This window comes from Salmo salar, chromosome 03, assembly GCF_965601325.2.
Source record: "Salmo salar chromosome 03, fSalSal1, whole genome shotgun sequence".
In the NCBI taxonomy this organism is placed as follows: Eukaryota; Metazoa; Chordata; class Actinopteri; order Salmoniformes; family Salmonidae; genus Salmo; species Salmo salar.
In genome coordinates this window covers 20368098-20383561 of record NC_138293.1, presented here as the reverse complement: position 1 = coordinate 20383561, position 15464 = coordinate 20368098, and the positions used below count along the sequence as shown (strand labels likewise).

Below are 15464 nucleotides of genomic sequence, written 5' to 3'. Positions count from 1 at the left end.
CCACAATTGTAAGGAACGACGCTGCAGAAGAGAAGCAGGTACAGGGAGTTGACATTTAATATGGAACGAACATGCAACAGGACAGGAACAGCGTCAGAACTGGGAAACACAAAGACAGACGACAATCAATGCAGCAGCGGGGAACAGAGCTGGGGTACTGACACATATAAGGGAGGTAATAAACAGGTGATTGAGTCCTGGCGCTGATGCGCGTGACGAGGGAAGGCAGGTATGCGTAATGACGGTGGCAGTAATGTGTAATGCAGGGCAGCCTGGCGCCCTCGATCACCAGAGGGGAAGAGAAGGAGCAGGCGTGACACACAATATTTGTTGTATTATTTGTTCTGTCTTTTCTGGTGGATTAAACTGAAATTGCAACCAACTTTCTATGGCTTGTTTTAAAAATAGCCAAATTTTGGAGATTATTTCATTTTCAAATAACCAAAAGTGAGAGGTTGTAATCTGAATAAAGGGAAAAGGGCCTTTCTTGAACATGGGGTGAGACATTCTTACTAATTTGCTAGAGAACCATTTGGATTTAAATATAACGTTTGTAAATGTATTAGCAAGAGTGAACAAGCTCACACAGATGAATGTAGTCAATACACACATACTGAACATAGTCAAACTTGCAGACTGACAAACACACATAAACACTATGGAAACCCACAAACAAAACACCAAAACTGTACGCAAAACCAAAATAACACATGCACACTGACACAATTACTAACACATAAACCTCCCCATACACACATGTGCATGTACTGTGTATAAACACACACACACACACACACATACACACTCTGTGCATACATTCACTCACTTTCGCCCACAGCCACGACAGTGCACTCTGCTGACCTGATACACCTGCGCACACACACAGAGAGAGTGTTGTCAGTGAGCAGTGTATGGGGAAAGGGATGGGCCATTGACTCTTATGATAACTGAAGAGGAGAGAGGGATGGAAGGAGAGGGAGAGGAGAGAGGGATGGAAGGAAGGAGAGGAGAGAGGGATGGAAGGAGAGGGAGAGGAGAGAGGGATGGAAGGAAGGAGAGGAGAGAGGGATGGAAGGAGAGGGAGAGGAGAGAGGGATGGAAGGAGAGGAGAGAGAGATGGAAGGAAGGAGAGGTAGAGGCGAGAGGGATGGAAGGAGAGGAGAGAGGGATGGAAGGAGAGGAGAGAGGAATGGAAGGAGAGGAGAGAGGGATGGAAGGAGAGGGAGAGGAGAGAGGGATGGAAGGAGAGGAGAGAGGGATGGAAGGAGAGGGAGAGGAGAGAGGGATGGAAGGAGAGGAGAGAGGGATGGAAGGAGAGGGAGAGGGAGAGGAGAGAGGGATGGAAGGAGAGGAGAGAGGGATGGAAGGAGAGGGAGAGGAGAGAGGGATGGAAGGAGAGGAGAGAGGGATGGAAGGAGAGGGAGAGGAGAGAGGGATGGAAGGAGAGGAGAGAGGGATGGAAGGAGAGGGAGAGGATAGAGGGATGGAAGGAGAGGAGAGAGGGATGGAAGGAGAGGAGAGAGGGATGGAAGGAGAGGAGAGAGGGATGGAAGGAGAGGGAGAGGAGAGAGGGATGGAAGGAGAGGAGAGAGGGATGGAAGGAGAGGAGAGAGGGATGGAAGGAGAGGGAGAGGAGAGAGGGAAGTGTTGTTAAGTTAGTGCGAGGTTGATAAGGTTGGGATGAGGGGTGCCACAAGGGTGAAAGGTGAGGGGTGAGGGGCGAGGTTAGGAAGGGTGAGAACTAGGAAGTGTGGAGTGTTGGAGGGGTGTGGTGGGAGTGTATGTCCTAGACTTTTGTCTGAGACAGGGATGTTTGTGGAGCTCTCTACTGATTGACTGGTGTCCTAACGTAATGATTACCATGAGTATTACTCTCCTTACTACTGATCCAGCTGTGGACAAGATACTACATTTACATGTACATTAGTCATTTAGCAGACTCTCTTATCCAGAGCGACTGACAGTGCATTCATCTTAAGGTAGTGAGATAACACAACCACACATGGGGAGAGGGAGGGAGAGGGGGGTGGTAAAAGCAGGGGGAGGAGAGAGGAGGTGAGAGGTGGAGGAAAAAGATGAAGGGGGAGGAGAGACTTCACTATGAGGCAGCCCCAAAAATCACACACTGCAGACAGGCAGACTGTGTCTCTGTGTGGACAGACAGACATGGCAGCTGGTCTCAGAACAGGTTTCTGGTGAGTACTGGTATGTAGAGAACTCCACTGCCACGATGCAAGCCTCAGCCACTCACACTCTGGTGAGGTCCCCCCTGATATATCTCACTGTCAATCCCTGAGTTGTCAAAACAACCTCCCCCACTGTCTCTCTCTATCACCCTGTCTCTCTCTCTCTATCACCCTGTCTCTCTCTCTCGCTCTCTCTCTATCCCCCTGTCTCTCTCTCTCGCTCTCTCTCTCTCTCTATCACCCTCTCTCTCTCTCTCTCTCTCTCTATCACCCTGTCTCTCTCGCTCTCTCTCTATCCCCTGTCTCTCTCTCTCTCTCTCTATCACCCTCTCTCTCTCTATCACCCTCCCTCTCTCTCTATCACCCTCTCTCTCTATCACTCTCTCTCTCTCTCTATCACCCTGTCTCTCTCTCTCTCTCTCTCTATCACCCTGTCTCTCTCTCTCTGTCTCTCTCTATCACCCTGTCTCTATCCCCCTGTCTCTCTCTCTCTCTATCACCCTCTCTCTCTATCACCCTCCCTCTCTCTCTCTCTATCACCCTCTATCTCTCTCTCTCTATCACCCTCTATCTCTCTCTCTCTATCACCCTCTATCTCTCTCTCTCTCTCTCTCTCTCTCTATCACCCTTTATCTCTCTCTCTCTCTCTCTCTCTCTCTCTCTCTCTCTCTGTCTCTCTCTATCCCCCTGTCTCTCTCTATCACCCTCTCTCTCTATCACCCTCCCTCTCTCTCTATCTCTCTATCACCCTCCATCTCTCTCTCTCTATCACTCTCTATCACCCTCTCTCTCTCTCTCTCTCTCTCTCTCTCTCTCTCTCTCTCTCTCTCTCTCTCTCTCTCTCTCTCTATCCCCCTGTCTCTCTCTCTCTCTATCACCCTCCCTCTCTCTCTCTCTCTCTATCACTCTCTCTCTCTCTCTCTCTCTCTCTCTCTCTCTCTCTCTCTATCACCCCTGTCTCTCTCTCTCTCTCTCTCTCTCTCTCTCTTTCTATCACCCTGTCTCTCAAATTCAAATTCAAATTCAAGCTGCTTTATTGGCATGAAAAACATTGTCAATATTGCCGAAACAACAATGTATAGAATATACATTGTAATAAAATTATAAACAATAACAAACAATAATATAAAATGGTAGTAAATAATAATACAAAATGAAATACAAAAATAACAACAATATAGTAGAAATGTAATAAATATGAAAAGCTAAACATGGAAAACTAAACTATAACTAACTTATAACTAAATAACGGTCATCTTCACCATTACATCAGTACTACAGCTACCATCATCATTACTACTACTACTACCATCACCATCACTAAACTGCTATCATTACCATTACCACCCATACCACTACTATTTGGAATGATAAACAACAATAATAATAGAATTAACAATAATAGTAATAACAATAATAGTAATAACAATAAGAGTAATAACAATAATAGTAATACTAAGTAAGTTACTGCTTACTATGCAGATGTTATTATTCAGTGTCCCTCAGGCTATGATAGACAAATACATATTTGGCTGCAAGAGGAGCCATTGCTCCTTCGCCTATGAGTATTTTTAGTTTTTCTTCTGGGTTTAATAAGTTCAAATGTGGAATAATTGTAGTCATTTCTGTGAATATTGAATCTCTTAGTGAGGAATATTTATCACAGTAAAGGAGAAAGTGCATCTCTGTCTCTACCTCCCCTGTCGTGCAGTGACCACATACACGCTCCTCTTTGGGTAGCCATGTCTTTTTATGTCGGACGGTTTCTATTGCCAATCGGTGGTCACTCAGCCTTTACTTGGTAAGGATCTGTCTCTGCTTCGTATCTCTGACAGAGTAGAGATAATCAGCCAATTCATATTCTCTGTTTAGGGTCAGATAGCAATTTAGTCGGCTTTGGGATTTTGTTTCGTTTTTCCAATGTTGTAAATATGAGTCCTTTGATTGGTTCATGATTTTGTTTATTGGAATTCTTTCTTTTGAAGCAGTGCTGGTGTCAGAGAAAGAGAGAGAGAGAGAGCAAGAGAGTGATAGCGTGAATTAGAGGAATAGGGGTAGGCCTTTGCCCAGTACAGAGTGCAGCCCTCCCCTGCTTGCCTCTCCCCGCAATGTATTCCAGATGTCAGAACGATAAACAAACGGATTGTCATGTGAGGCACTCAGGAGCACTACAGACCTATATTGTTGTCATCCATAGAGGAATGCATGGCTCAACAATCAGCTGTAAGATATCACACCTCACCTCTAGCTGTCCATACTGTTTCCGACACACACAAACACACACCACCCATGCAGGTACACACACATGCACACACACGCCAGACATGCATGTGGTGCAGAGACAATGTAGTGTAGGTGTACAAATCTCCAATATCTTCCCATAACAAGCTATCCAATCAACATTTTGACCGCTTGGCTACTTGGTTTCTTGGCTACTTGACTATTTACCTACTTGGCTTCTTGTCTACTTGGCAACTTGTCTACTTGGTTTCTTGGCTACTTGGCTGCTTGGCTATCCCCAATACCTTTCATGTGCTTTGAAGTGTTCCTGCTGTGTGTGTGTGTTTGTGTGCACACACACGTGTGTTTACAGTAGTAGTGTGTATTTCTGCGTGCGTGTGTATGTGCAGGTGTGTTTAGATACTGTATGTGAATGAGTAGGTAGTCCAGCTGTTATGTAACATAAGGAGAAAATTGAGTGATATGAGACCGTGTGTGTTATTTTCCAGCTGCTTTCTGGGAAGTGCGGTCCAGCATACCCACAGAGCCTCTGTTTTCCTCTCCTTTTCACTGTAACCCCACATACCAACAATTATACTAGTGGGACACCGTAACATTCATACATGTAACACCCTCCTCTCCTCTTTTCTCAACTATGGTCTCCTCTTCTCCCCTCCTCTATCCTCTCCTCTCCTCTCCTCTCCTCTCCTCTCAGGGCTCCAGTCTTTCCCATACAACCTCATAGGAGGGTCTTTGTTTCTACCCTCCAGGCTTTGGGGGTCCCCACGGCTGTGCTGTGCCCCACTCCTCTCTCCCCACAATGGGCCTTTATCCTGCCAAGGCCCCCCTGCCCACACCTACCTCCATACAGCGACCCCAACCAGGGCCACAGGAGAGAGAGGGGGGCACAGTGCTGCCCGGGGCAACCCCCTTTATGCCCTGTCCCCTCTCTCTCTCTCTCACACACACAAACACACACCACACACACACACACACACACACACACACACACACACACACTTGTAAATGGACCCACACACACACACACACACACACACACACACACACACACACACACACACACACACACACACACACACACACACACACACACACACACACACACACACACACACACACACACACGTTCCTGACTGTGCAGTGGTTGGATAACAGTGCACTCTTCATTTCACAATGAATATAGTGGCTCACTGAACCAATGGATAAGTCTGTAATCTCACAAAGACTCTCTTTCTGTTTCTCTCTGTTACTCTGTTACTCTCTTTCTCACACACACACACACACTACTGAAGAGCACCACTGGCCTCTTCTTCTCCTCTCTACCCCTCTTTTCTTCTCCTCTCTACCCCTCTTTTCTTCTCCTCTCTACCCCTCTTTTCTCCTCCTCTCTACCCCTCTCTTCTCCTCCTCTCTTCTTTTCCTCTCTATCCCTCCTCTCTACCCCTCTCTTCTCCTCTTCTCTAACCCTCTCTTCTCCTCCTCTCTACCCCTCTCTGCCCCTCTCTTCTCCTCCTCTCTACCCCTCTCTTCTCCTCGTCTCTACCCCTCTCTTCTTCTCCTCCTCTCTACCCCTCTCTTCTTTTCCTCTCTACCCCTCCGCTCTACCCCTCTGTTCACCTCTTCTCTATCCCTCTCTTCTTCTCCTCTCTACCCCTCCTCTCTACCCCTCTCTTCTCCTCCTCTCTACCCCTCTCTACCCCTCCTCTCTACCCCTCTCTGCCCCTCTCTTCTCCTCTCTACCCCTCTCTTCTCCTCTTCTCTAACCCTCTCTTCTCCTCCTCTCTACCCCTCTCTTCTCCTCCTCTCTACCCCTCTCTTCTGCTCCTCTCTACCCCTCTCTTCTTCTCCTCTCTACCCCTCCTCTCTACCCCTCTCTTCTCCTCTTCTCTAACCCTCTCTTCTCCTCCTCTCTACCCATCTCTTCTCCTTCTCTCTACCCATCTCTTCTCCTCCTCTCTACCCCTCTCTTCTTCTCCTCTCTACCCCTCTTCTCCTCCTCTCTACCCCTCTCTACCCCTCCTCTCTACCCCTCTCTTCTCCTCTTCTCTAACCCTCTCTTCTCCTTCTCTCTACCCATCTCTTCTCCTCCTCTCTACCCCTCTCTTCTTCTCCTCTCTACCCCTCTTCTCCTCCTCTCTACCCCTCTTCTCCTCCTCTCTACCCCTCTCTACCCCTCCTCTCTACCCCTCTCTTCTCCTTCTCTCCTCCTCTTGTTTAAGTTTGGACCTGTCGTCCATACCCCACGGGGGTCCTAACTGGCCTACTGGGAATGTGGGAGTTGAGGGCACAGTGCTTCTGATGGAGGGAACTCCTCTCTCTCTCTCTCTCTCTCTCTCTCTCTCTCTCTCTCTCTCTCTCCTCTCCCTCTCCCTCTCTCTCTCTCTCTCTCTCTCTCTCTCTCTGTCAGTTGCAGAGAAGAGTAAAGAGAGAAGAGTTCTCTCCATCAGAGGCACTGTGCCCTCAACTCCCACATTCCCAGTAGGCCAGTTAGGACCCCCGTGGGGTATGGACGACAGGGCCATACCCCACGGAAATATCAGCCTGCACAGAGAAGCAGGAGATTGAAATTCACTCAACTTTCTAGAGTTTTCCCCGTTAGTTAACACTATCAATGTTTCCTTTTACTGTGGGAATTGTGATCGAATCAACGCAATATTAGCCACTTTTAGTGCAACATACCAAAAGAAAATGAACTCTGCAAGACTTAGTATGCAAAACTAACAATGCAAGAGATTTTGTTGTAGGCAGAACGCATCAAAGTACAATTCTATTGCTTTGACGCAATGACGCACGACTCAGCCCATACTCTACACTGCCTGGTATGGCATAACCAATCAGAGCTGCAGTAGGCCAATATGCAAATAGACCATTGGCATATATGGATTTGTGCCATTAACATTGAACTGGACTGTGTTTACAGCATGAGCGGGTCTAAGTAGATGCGCTTGTTTTGAAAGCGAGAGCTGCATGTAGCGACGTGGGCACATTTGTTAATATAATTTACTAGTTAGTGAGTTATTAGCCCAGTTATAGATCATTTGTAGTCAGCAGCGGGGGAGTGGTTGCTTCTTACAAGAGCACAAAACATGTACATTTCTAGACATCTTTGAAAAGCAAGTCGGTTAACAGTTTTTTGTGTATTGTATTTTAAAACAGGTTGAAGAAGCTACATCACCAATAGGCAGAGGGTCTGATTCTCTGTAATAATGGAATAATGCTGCATTTTATTTTGTAAAGTTGTTTCTTGCATCAAACAACACAACATGTTCAGTCACCTCCTTGTCTGAAGGACAAGTGGATAAACAGGTTAATGTCAAGCCCTGCATGGTTTTTCTCTCAAAAGTCTCATGGAATGTAGGCCTACATTCAACACCACACATTTCCATGTTAACGTTTTATGAGATACATTTTCTCTAATGTTTTTGATGGTAGGCCACTCTGGTAGCCATACGTTATGATCAAATAGCCACGCTAGCCTACTTGACCACTGTCTGAAACTGTAACTTAAAGTGGGTTCAGCCTCAGTGTTCACAGTAAACACACGCTTGAAGTTGCACATCATTTTCACAATGTCAACCTTTGTGTTCAGCAGACCTGAAATTTGCCCAGTGCCGGATAGAAATGAGGTCACTGGTCATAGGCGTCTTGTCATGTGTCTGACATGTACAGTATATTACACATGTAAACCTCAATGTAATGTATAGCATAATCCAGGGTGATGAACGATGGCCAGAATATCTGACAAACAATTGCTTGCAATTACTTTAACAATTACTCTGTTGGGAATTGAAGATTTCTCTCCATCTTTTATTTCTTTCTTCACTCTTCTAACAGTCAAAATAAACCGTGTCCTGCCAAGATTTGGGGTAGCTATGGTAACTGGAGCCAGGCAGGGGCCACCGAAGGCCCCAGTGTTGTCATAATTGCTGAGGGAAGAGAACATTCTAGAAGAGCTTATGAAGCCCTTCCAGAGAGGGAATAAGTTACAGATCAGAATTACTCTGTGACCTGCCTAAACTCTGTGGTGCCTGAACACACACACAGACCCACACAAACACACACACACATACAGTGAGGAGGATCCAGAGCCACGCCCCCAAATCAGCACCAAACCAACAGCTCATAAATAAAAGAGAGAGAGAGAGAGAGAGAGAGAGAGAGAGAGAGGGAGAGAGGGGGCGTTCAAAAAACAAGCCAGTGCTATCCTTCATCCAACGGGGAATGAAGAGTCTCCGCATTTCCTCGCTTATTAACAACAGCTTCATAAAACCACACACAGGCTTATTACACACACACACACACACACACACACACACACACACACACACACACATACACACACACACACACACACACACACACACACACACACACACACACACACACACACACACACACACTCACTAACTCTCACACACACAAACACAAACACAAACTCACACACCCACACTCTCACACACACACGCACACTCACTTACTCTCACACCCACACACACAAACACACAAACGCACACTCTCTCACACACACTCACTCTCTCCTAGTAGACCTAGTAGATAAGTAGGACAGAGAATATCAGCTTCTAAAGCCATGGAGTAGAAACCCAGCAAAACTGTGAGTGGTCATCTCTTTTCCACTTCCTCTCTCTCTACCTCATCCCTTCATACCATTCCCTCCCTTCTCTACCTCATCCCTTCATCCCTTCATCCCATCCCCTGCCTTCTCTCCCTCATCCCTTCATATCATCCCCTCCCTTCTCTCCCTCATCCCCCCATACCATCCCCTCCCTTCTCTCCCTCATCCCCCCATACCATCCCCTCCCTTCTCTCCCTCATCCCCCATACCATTCCCTCCAATCTCTACCTCATCCCCCCATACCATCCCCTCCCTTCTCTCCCTCATCCCCCCATACCATCCCCTCCCTTCTCTCCCTCATCCCCCATACCATCCCCTCCCTTCTCTCCCTCATCCCCCCATACCATCCCCTCCCTTCTCTCCCTCATCCCCCCATACCATTCCCTCCCTTCTCTCCCTCATCCCCCCATACCATCCCCTCCCTTCTCTCCCTCATCCCCCCATACCATCCCCTCCCTTCTCTACCTCATCCCTTCATACCATCCCCTCCCTTCTCTCCCTCATCCCCCCATACCATTCCCTCCAATCTCTACCTCATCCCTTCATCCCATCCCCTCCCTTCTCTCCCTCATCCCCCATACCATCCCCTCCCTTCTCTCCCTCATCCCCCATACCATCCCCTCCCTTCTCTCCCTCATCCCCCCATACCATCCCCTCCCTTCTCTACCTCATCCCTTCATCCCATCCCCTCCCTTCTCTCCCTCATCCCCCCATACCATTCCCTCCCTTCTTTCCCTCATCCCCCCATACCATCCCCTCCCTTCTCTCCCTCATCCCCCATACCATCCCCTCCCTTCTCTCCCTCATCCCCCCATACCATCCCCTCCCTTCTCTCCCTCATCCCCCCATACCATCCCCTCCCTTCTCTCCCTCATCCCCCCCATACCATCCCCTCCCTTCTCTCCCTCATCCCCCCATACCATCCCCTCCCTTCTCTACCTCATCCCTTCATACCATCCCCTCCCTTCTCTCCCTCATCCCCCCATACCATTCCCTCCAATCTCTACCTCATCCCTTCATCCCATCCCCTCCCTTCTCTCCCTCATCCCCCCATACCATTCCCTCCCTTCTCTCCCTCATCCCCCATCCCATCCCCTCCCTTCTCTACCTCATCCCTTCATACCCTCCCCTCCCTTCTCTCCATCATCCCCCCATACCATTCCCTCCAATCTCTACCTCATCCCTTCATCCCATTCCCTCCCTTCTCTCCCTCATCCCCCCATACCCTCCCCTCCCTTCTCTCCCTCATCCCCCCCATACCATCCCCTCCCTTCTCTCCCTCATCCCCCCATATCATCCCCTCCCTTCTCTCCCTCATCCCCCCATCCCATCCCCTCCCTTCTCTCCCTCATCCCCCCATACCATCCCCTCCCTTCTCTCCCTCATCCCCCCATATCATCCCCTCCCTTCTCTCCCTCATCCCCCCATACCATTCCCTCCCTTCTCTCCCTCATCCCCCCATACCATCCCCTCCCTTCTCTACCTCATCCCTTCATCCCATCCCCTCCCTTCTCTCCCTCATCCCCCATCCCATCCCCTCCCTTCTCTACCTCATCCCTTCATACCATACCCTCCCTTCTCTCCATCATCCCCCCATACCATTCCCTCCAATCTCTACCTCATCCCTTCATCCCATCCCCTCCCTTCTCTCCCTCATCCCCCCATCCCATTCCCTCCCTTCTCTACCTCATCCCTTCATCCCATCCCCTCCCTTCTCTCCCTCATCCCCCCATCCCATCCCATCCCCTCCCTTCTCTCCCCCATCCCCTCCCTTCTCTCCCTCATCCCCCCATCGCTTCCCCTCCCTTCTCTCCCTCAATCCAGTCTTACCTCTCCACGACGTTGTCTCCACACCAGCAGGAAAAGTCCTCCACCACAATCTCTTCCTCACACAGCATCTTGACTACTCTACCCTCCCTCTCTCTTTCACCTCATCCCCCCATCCCTCTCTCCTTCTTCTCCAGTCTTACCTCTCCACCACGCCATCTCCGCTCCAGCAGGTGAAGTCCTCCACCACTGTCTCTCCTTCACACAGCATCTCCGGCAGCACCGCGAAGAACAACTTGTAGCGCTGGACGTAGCTCAGAAACTCCCTGGGATGGAGAGATGGAGAGAACAGAAAGGACGGAGGGCGACAGAATGGAGAGAGGATGGAGAGATGGAGAGAGAGGATGGAGAGATGGAGAGAGAGGATGGAGAGATGAGAGAGAGGATGGAGAGATGGAGAGAGAGGATGGAGAGATGGAGAGAGAGGATGGACAGATGGAGAGAACAGAGAACAGGAGGGCGACAGAATGGAGAGAGATGGAGAGAGAGGAGGGAAAGAGGACAAAGGGGTGAGAGGTAGGCCACAGACAGATAAACTGTATGTTAAAAGAAACACAGAAGCTGTGTTGATATTCAACACACCATAACGTAACAACTACACTGCCAACAGTACATCTGTATGTCTGTCAGCTGGAGTTGATATGAGAACAGTGAAACCCTTGGACTGTGTTCTAAATATAGAAACTAAACAGATAATATGGTATGTAATCATGCTACTCATTCACTAATAAAATGACAGGTGCATAACCCACAGGGAACGATTTGAATTATATCCAGACAGACACACAGAGACAGACACACAGAGCACATGTAAACACATCACTGATAACAATAAAAATACTGTAGTGGTTAGTGACATCCTGGCCAAACATTAGGATCATTCTGATCTGGCACATGTTCTGCCACCCAACTCCAATAACAGGGGTCATGTGAGGTCATATGTTGAGATAGGACCCAATCAGTCTTGGCTGCCATGATGACATTATCAGAGCCCCCCGTCAGGGGTGGACCGCGGGTGGGCAAATGACGAGGGACTTACGAGGGGTTAAATCATATTATTAATCACATGACACTCGCCAGACTGACACACACACACAGAAACACACACACATGCGTTGAAAGATATCATAGCCTGATCCAATACTGATGATAGCATCAGCTGTCATAGGGTGAGAGAGAGAGTGAAAGAGAAACAGAGAGAGGGAGAGAGAGACCGACAGAGCGTTAGAGATAGAGTTAGAAACAGAGAGATAGAGATAGAAAACATAGAGATAGAAACAGAGATAGAGTTAGAAATAGAGAGATAGAGATAGAAACAGAGAGATAGAGATAGACACAGAGAGATAGAAACAGAGAGATAGAGTTAGAAACAGAGAGACAGAGTTAGAAAACAGAGAGATAGAGTTAGAAACAGAGAGATAGAGTTAGAAAACAGAGAGATAGAGTTAGAAACAGAGAGCTAATGATAGAAACAGAGAGATAGAGATAGAAACAGAGAGATAGAGTTAGAAACAGAGAGCTAATGATAGAAACAGAGAGATAGAGATAGAAACAGAGAGATAGAGTTAGAAACAGAGAGAGGGTTAGAAACAGAGAGATAGAGTTAGAAAACAGAGAGATAGCGTTAGAAACAGAGAGCTAATGATAGAAACAGAGAGATAGCGTTAGAAACAGAGAGATAGAGTTAAAAACAGAGAAATAGAGATAGAAACAGAGAGATAGAGATCGAAACAGGGAGATAGAGTTTAGAAACAGAGCTAATGATAGAAACAGAGAGATAAAGATAGAAACAGAGAGATAGAGTTAGAAAACAGAGAGATAGAGATAGAAACAGAGAGATAGAGTTAGAAAACAGAGCGATAGAGTTAGAAAACAGAGAGAGAGTTAGAAACAGAGAGATAGAGTTAGAAAACAGAGCGATAGAGTTAGAAAACAGAGAGAGAGTTAGAAACAGAGAGATAGTTAGAAAACAGAGAATTAGAGTTAGAAACAGAGATAGAGTTAGAAAACAGAGAGATAGAGATAAAACAGGGAGATAGAGATAAAAACAGAGAGCTAATGATAGAAACAGAGAGATAGAGATAGAAACAGAAAGATAGAGTTAGAAAACAGAGAGATAGAGTTAGAAACAGAGAGATCGAGTTAAAAACAGAGAGATACAGTTAGAAACAGAGATAGAGATAGAAACAGAGAGATAGAGATAGACACAGAGAGCTAATGATAGAAACAGAGAGATAGAGATAGAAACAGAGAGATCGAGTTAGAAAACAGAGAGATAGAGTTAGAAAACAGAGAGATAGAGATAGAAATAGAGAGATAGAGTTAGAAACAGAGAGCTAATGATAGAAACAGAGAGATAGAGATAGAAACAGAGAGATAGAGAGAAAACAGAGAGATAGAAACAGAGAGATAGAGTTAGAAACAGAGAGACAGAGTTAGAAAACAGAGAGATAGAGTTAGAAACAGAGAGATAGAGTTAGAAAACAGAGAGATAGAGTTAGAAACAGAGAGCTAATGATAGAAACAGAGAGATAGAGATAGAAACAGAGAGATAGAGTTAGAAACAGAGAGCTAATGATAGAAACAGAGAGATAGAGATAGAAACAGAGAGATAGAGTTAGAAACAGAGAGAGGGTTAGAAACAGAGAGATAGAGTTAGAAAACAGAGAGATAGCGTTAGAAACAGAGAGCTAATGATAGAAACAGAGAGATAGCGTTAGAAACAGAGAGATAGAGTTAAAAACAGAGAAATAGAGATAGAAACAGAGAGATAGAGATCGAAACAGGGAGATAGAGTTTAGAAACAGAGCTAATGATAGAAACAGAGAGATAAAGATAGAAACAGAGAGATAGAGTTAGAAAACAGAGAGATAGAGATAGAAACAGAGAGATAGAGTTAGAAAACAGAGCGATAGAGTTAGAAAACAGAGAGAGAGTTAGAAACAGAGAGATAGAGTTAGAAAACAGAGCGATAGAGTTAGAAAACAGAGAGAGAGTTAGAAACAGAGAGATAGTTAGAAAACAGAGAATTAGAGTTAGAAACAGAGATAGAGTTAGAAAACAGAGAGATAGAGATAAAACAGGGAGATAGAGATAAAAACAGAGAGCTAATGATAGAAACAGAGAGATAGAGATAGAAACAGAAAGATAGAGTTAGAAAACAGAGAGATAGAGTTAGAAACAGAGAGATCGAGTTAAAAACAGAGAGATACAGTTAGAAACAGAGATAGAGATAGAAACAGAGAGATAGAGATAGACACAGAGAGCTAATGATAGAAACAGAGAGATAGAGATAGAAACAGAGAGATCGAGTTAGAAAACAGAGAGATAGAGTTAGAAAACAGAGAGATAGAGATAGAAATAGAGAGATAGAGTTAGAAACAGAGAGCTAATGATAGAAACAGAGAGATAGAGATAGAAACAGAGAGATAGAGAGAAAACAGAGAGATAGAAACAGAGAGAGAGTTAGAAACAGAGAGCTAATGATAGAAACAGAGAGATAGAGATAGAAACAGAGATATAGATTTAGAAAACAGAGTGATAGAGTTAGAAACAGAGAGATAGAGTTAGAAACAGAATGCCTAATGATAGAAACAGAGAGATAGAAACATAGAGATAGAGTTAGAAAACAGAGATCTAATGATAGAAACAGAGAGAGAGAGAAACAGAGAGATAGAGATAGAAACAGAGTAATAGAGATAGAAACAGAGAGATAGAGTTAGAAAACAGAGAGATAGACTTAGAAACAGAGAGATGGAGTTAGAAAACAGAGAGATAGAGATAGAAAACAGAGAGATAGAGATAGAAACAGAAAGATAGAGTTAGAAACAGAGAGCTAATGATAAAAATAGAGAGATAGAAACAGAGAGATAGAGATAGAAACAGAGAGATAGAGTTAGAAACAGAGATAGAGATAGAAACAGAGATATAATTAGAAACAGAGAGCTATTGATAGAAACAGAGAGATAGAGATAGAAACAGAGAGATAGAGTTAGAAACAGAGAGCTAATGATAGAAACAGAGAGATAGAGATAGAAACAGAGAGATAGAGTTAGAAAACAGAGATAGAGATAGAAACAGAGAGATAGAGTTAGAAACAGAGAGATAGAGTTAGAAAACAGAGATATAGAGTTAGAAACAGAGAGATAGTGTTAGAAAACAGAGAGATAGTTAGAAACAGAGAGATAGAGTTAGAAAACAGAGAGATAGAGATAGAGTTACAAACAGAGATCTGATGATAGAAACAGAGCGATAGAGATAGAAACAGAGAGATGAAGTCAGAAAACAGGGAGATAGAGTTAGAAACAGAGAGAGATTTAGAAAACAGAGAGATAGAGTTAGAAAACAGAGAGTTAGAAAAAAGAGATAGACATAGAAACAGAGATAAGTGTTAGAAAACAGAGCGATAGAGTTAGAAACAGAGCGATAGAGTTAGAAACAGAGAGATAGAGTTAGAAACAGAGAGATAGAGTTAGAAAACAGAGAGATAGAGATAGACACTGAGAGATAGTGTTAGAAAACAGAGAGATAGTTAGAAACAGAGAGATAGAGTTAGAAAACAGAGAGATAGATAGAGT

The 15464-nt window shown here is 45.5% G+C and overlaps 1 protein-coding gene across 2 annotated transcripts in view; it reads right to left on the bottom strand.

The window, feature by feature from the left end:
• The window catches only part of LOC106599532 (glypican-5), a 241722-nt gene that overhangs the window by 124763 nt on the left and 101495 nt on the right, over nucleotides 1–15464 (bottom strand). For both annotated transcript variants that reach the window (XM_014190814.3, XM_014190815.3), the window contains one exon: nucleotides 11031–11153. In XM_014190814.3, coding sequence (XP_014046289.3) covers nucleotides 11031–11153 — 123 coding nt within the window. The remainder of the gene's footprint in view (nucleotides 1–11030; nucleotides 11154–15464) is intronic.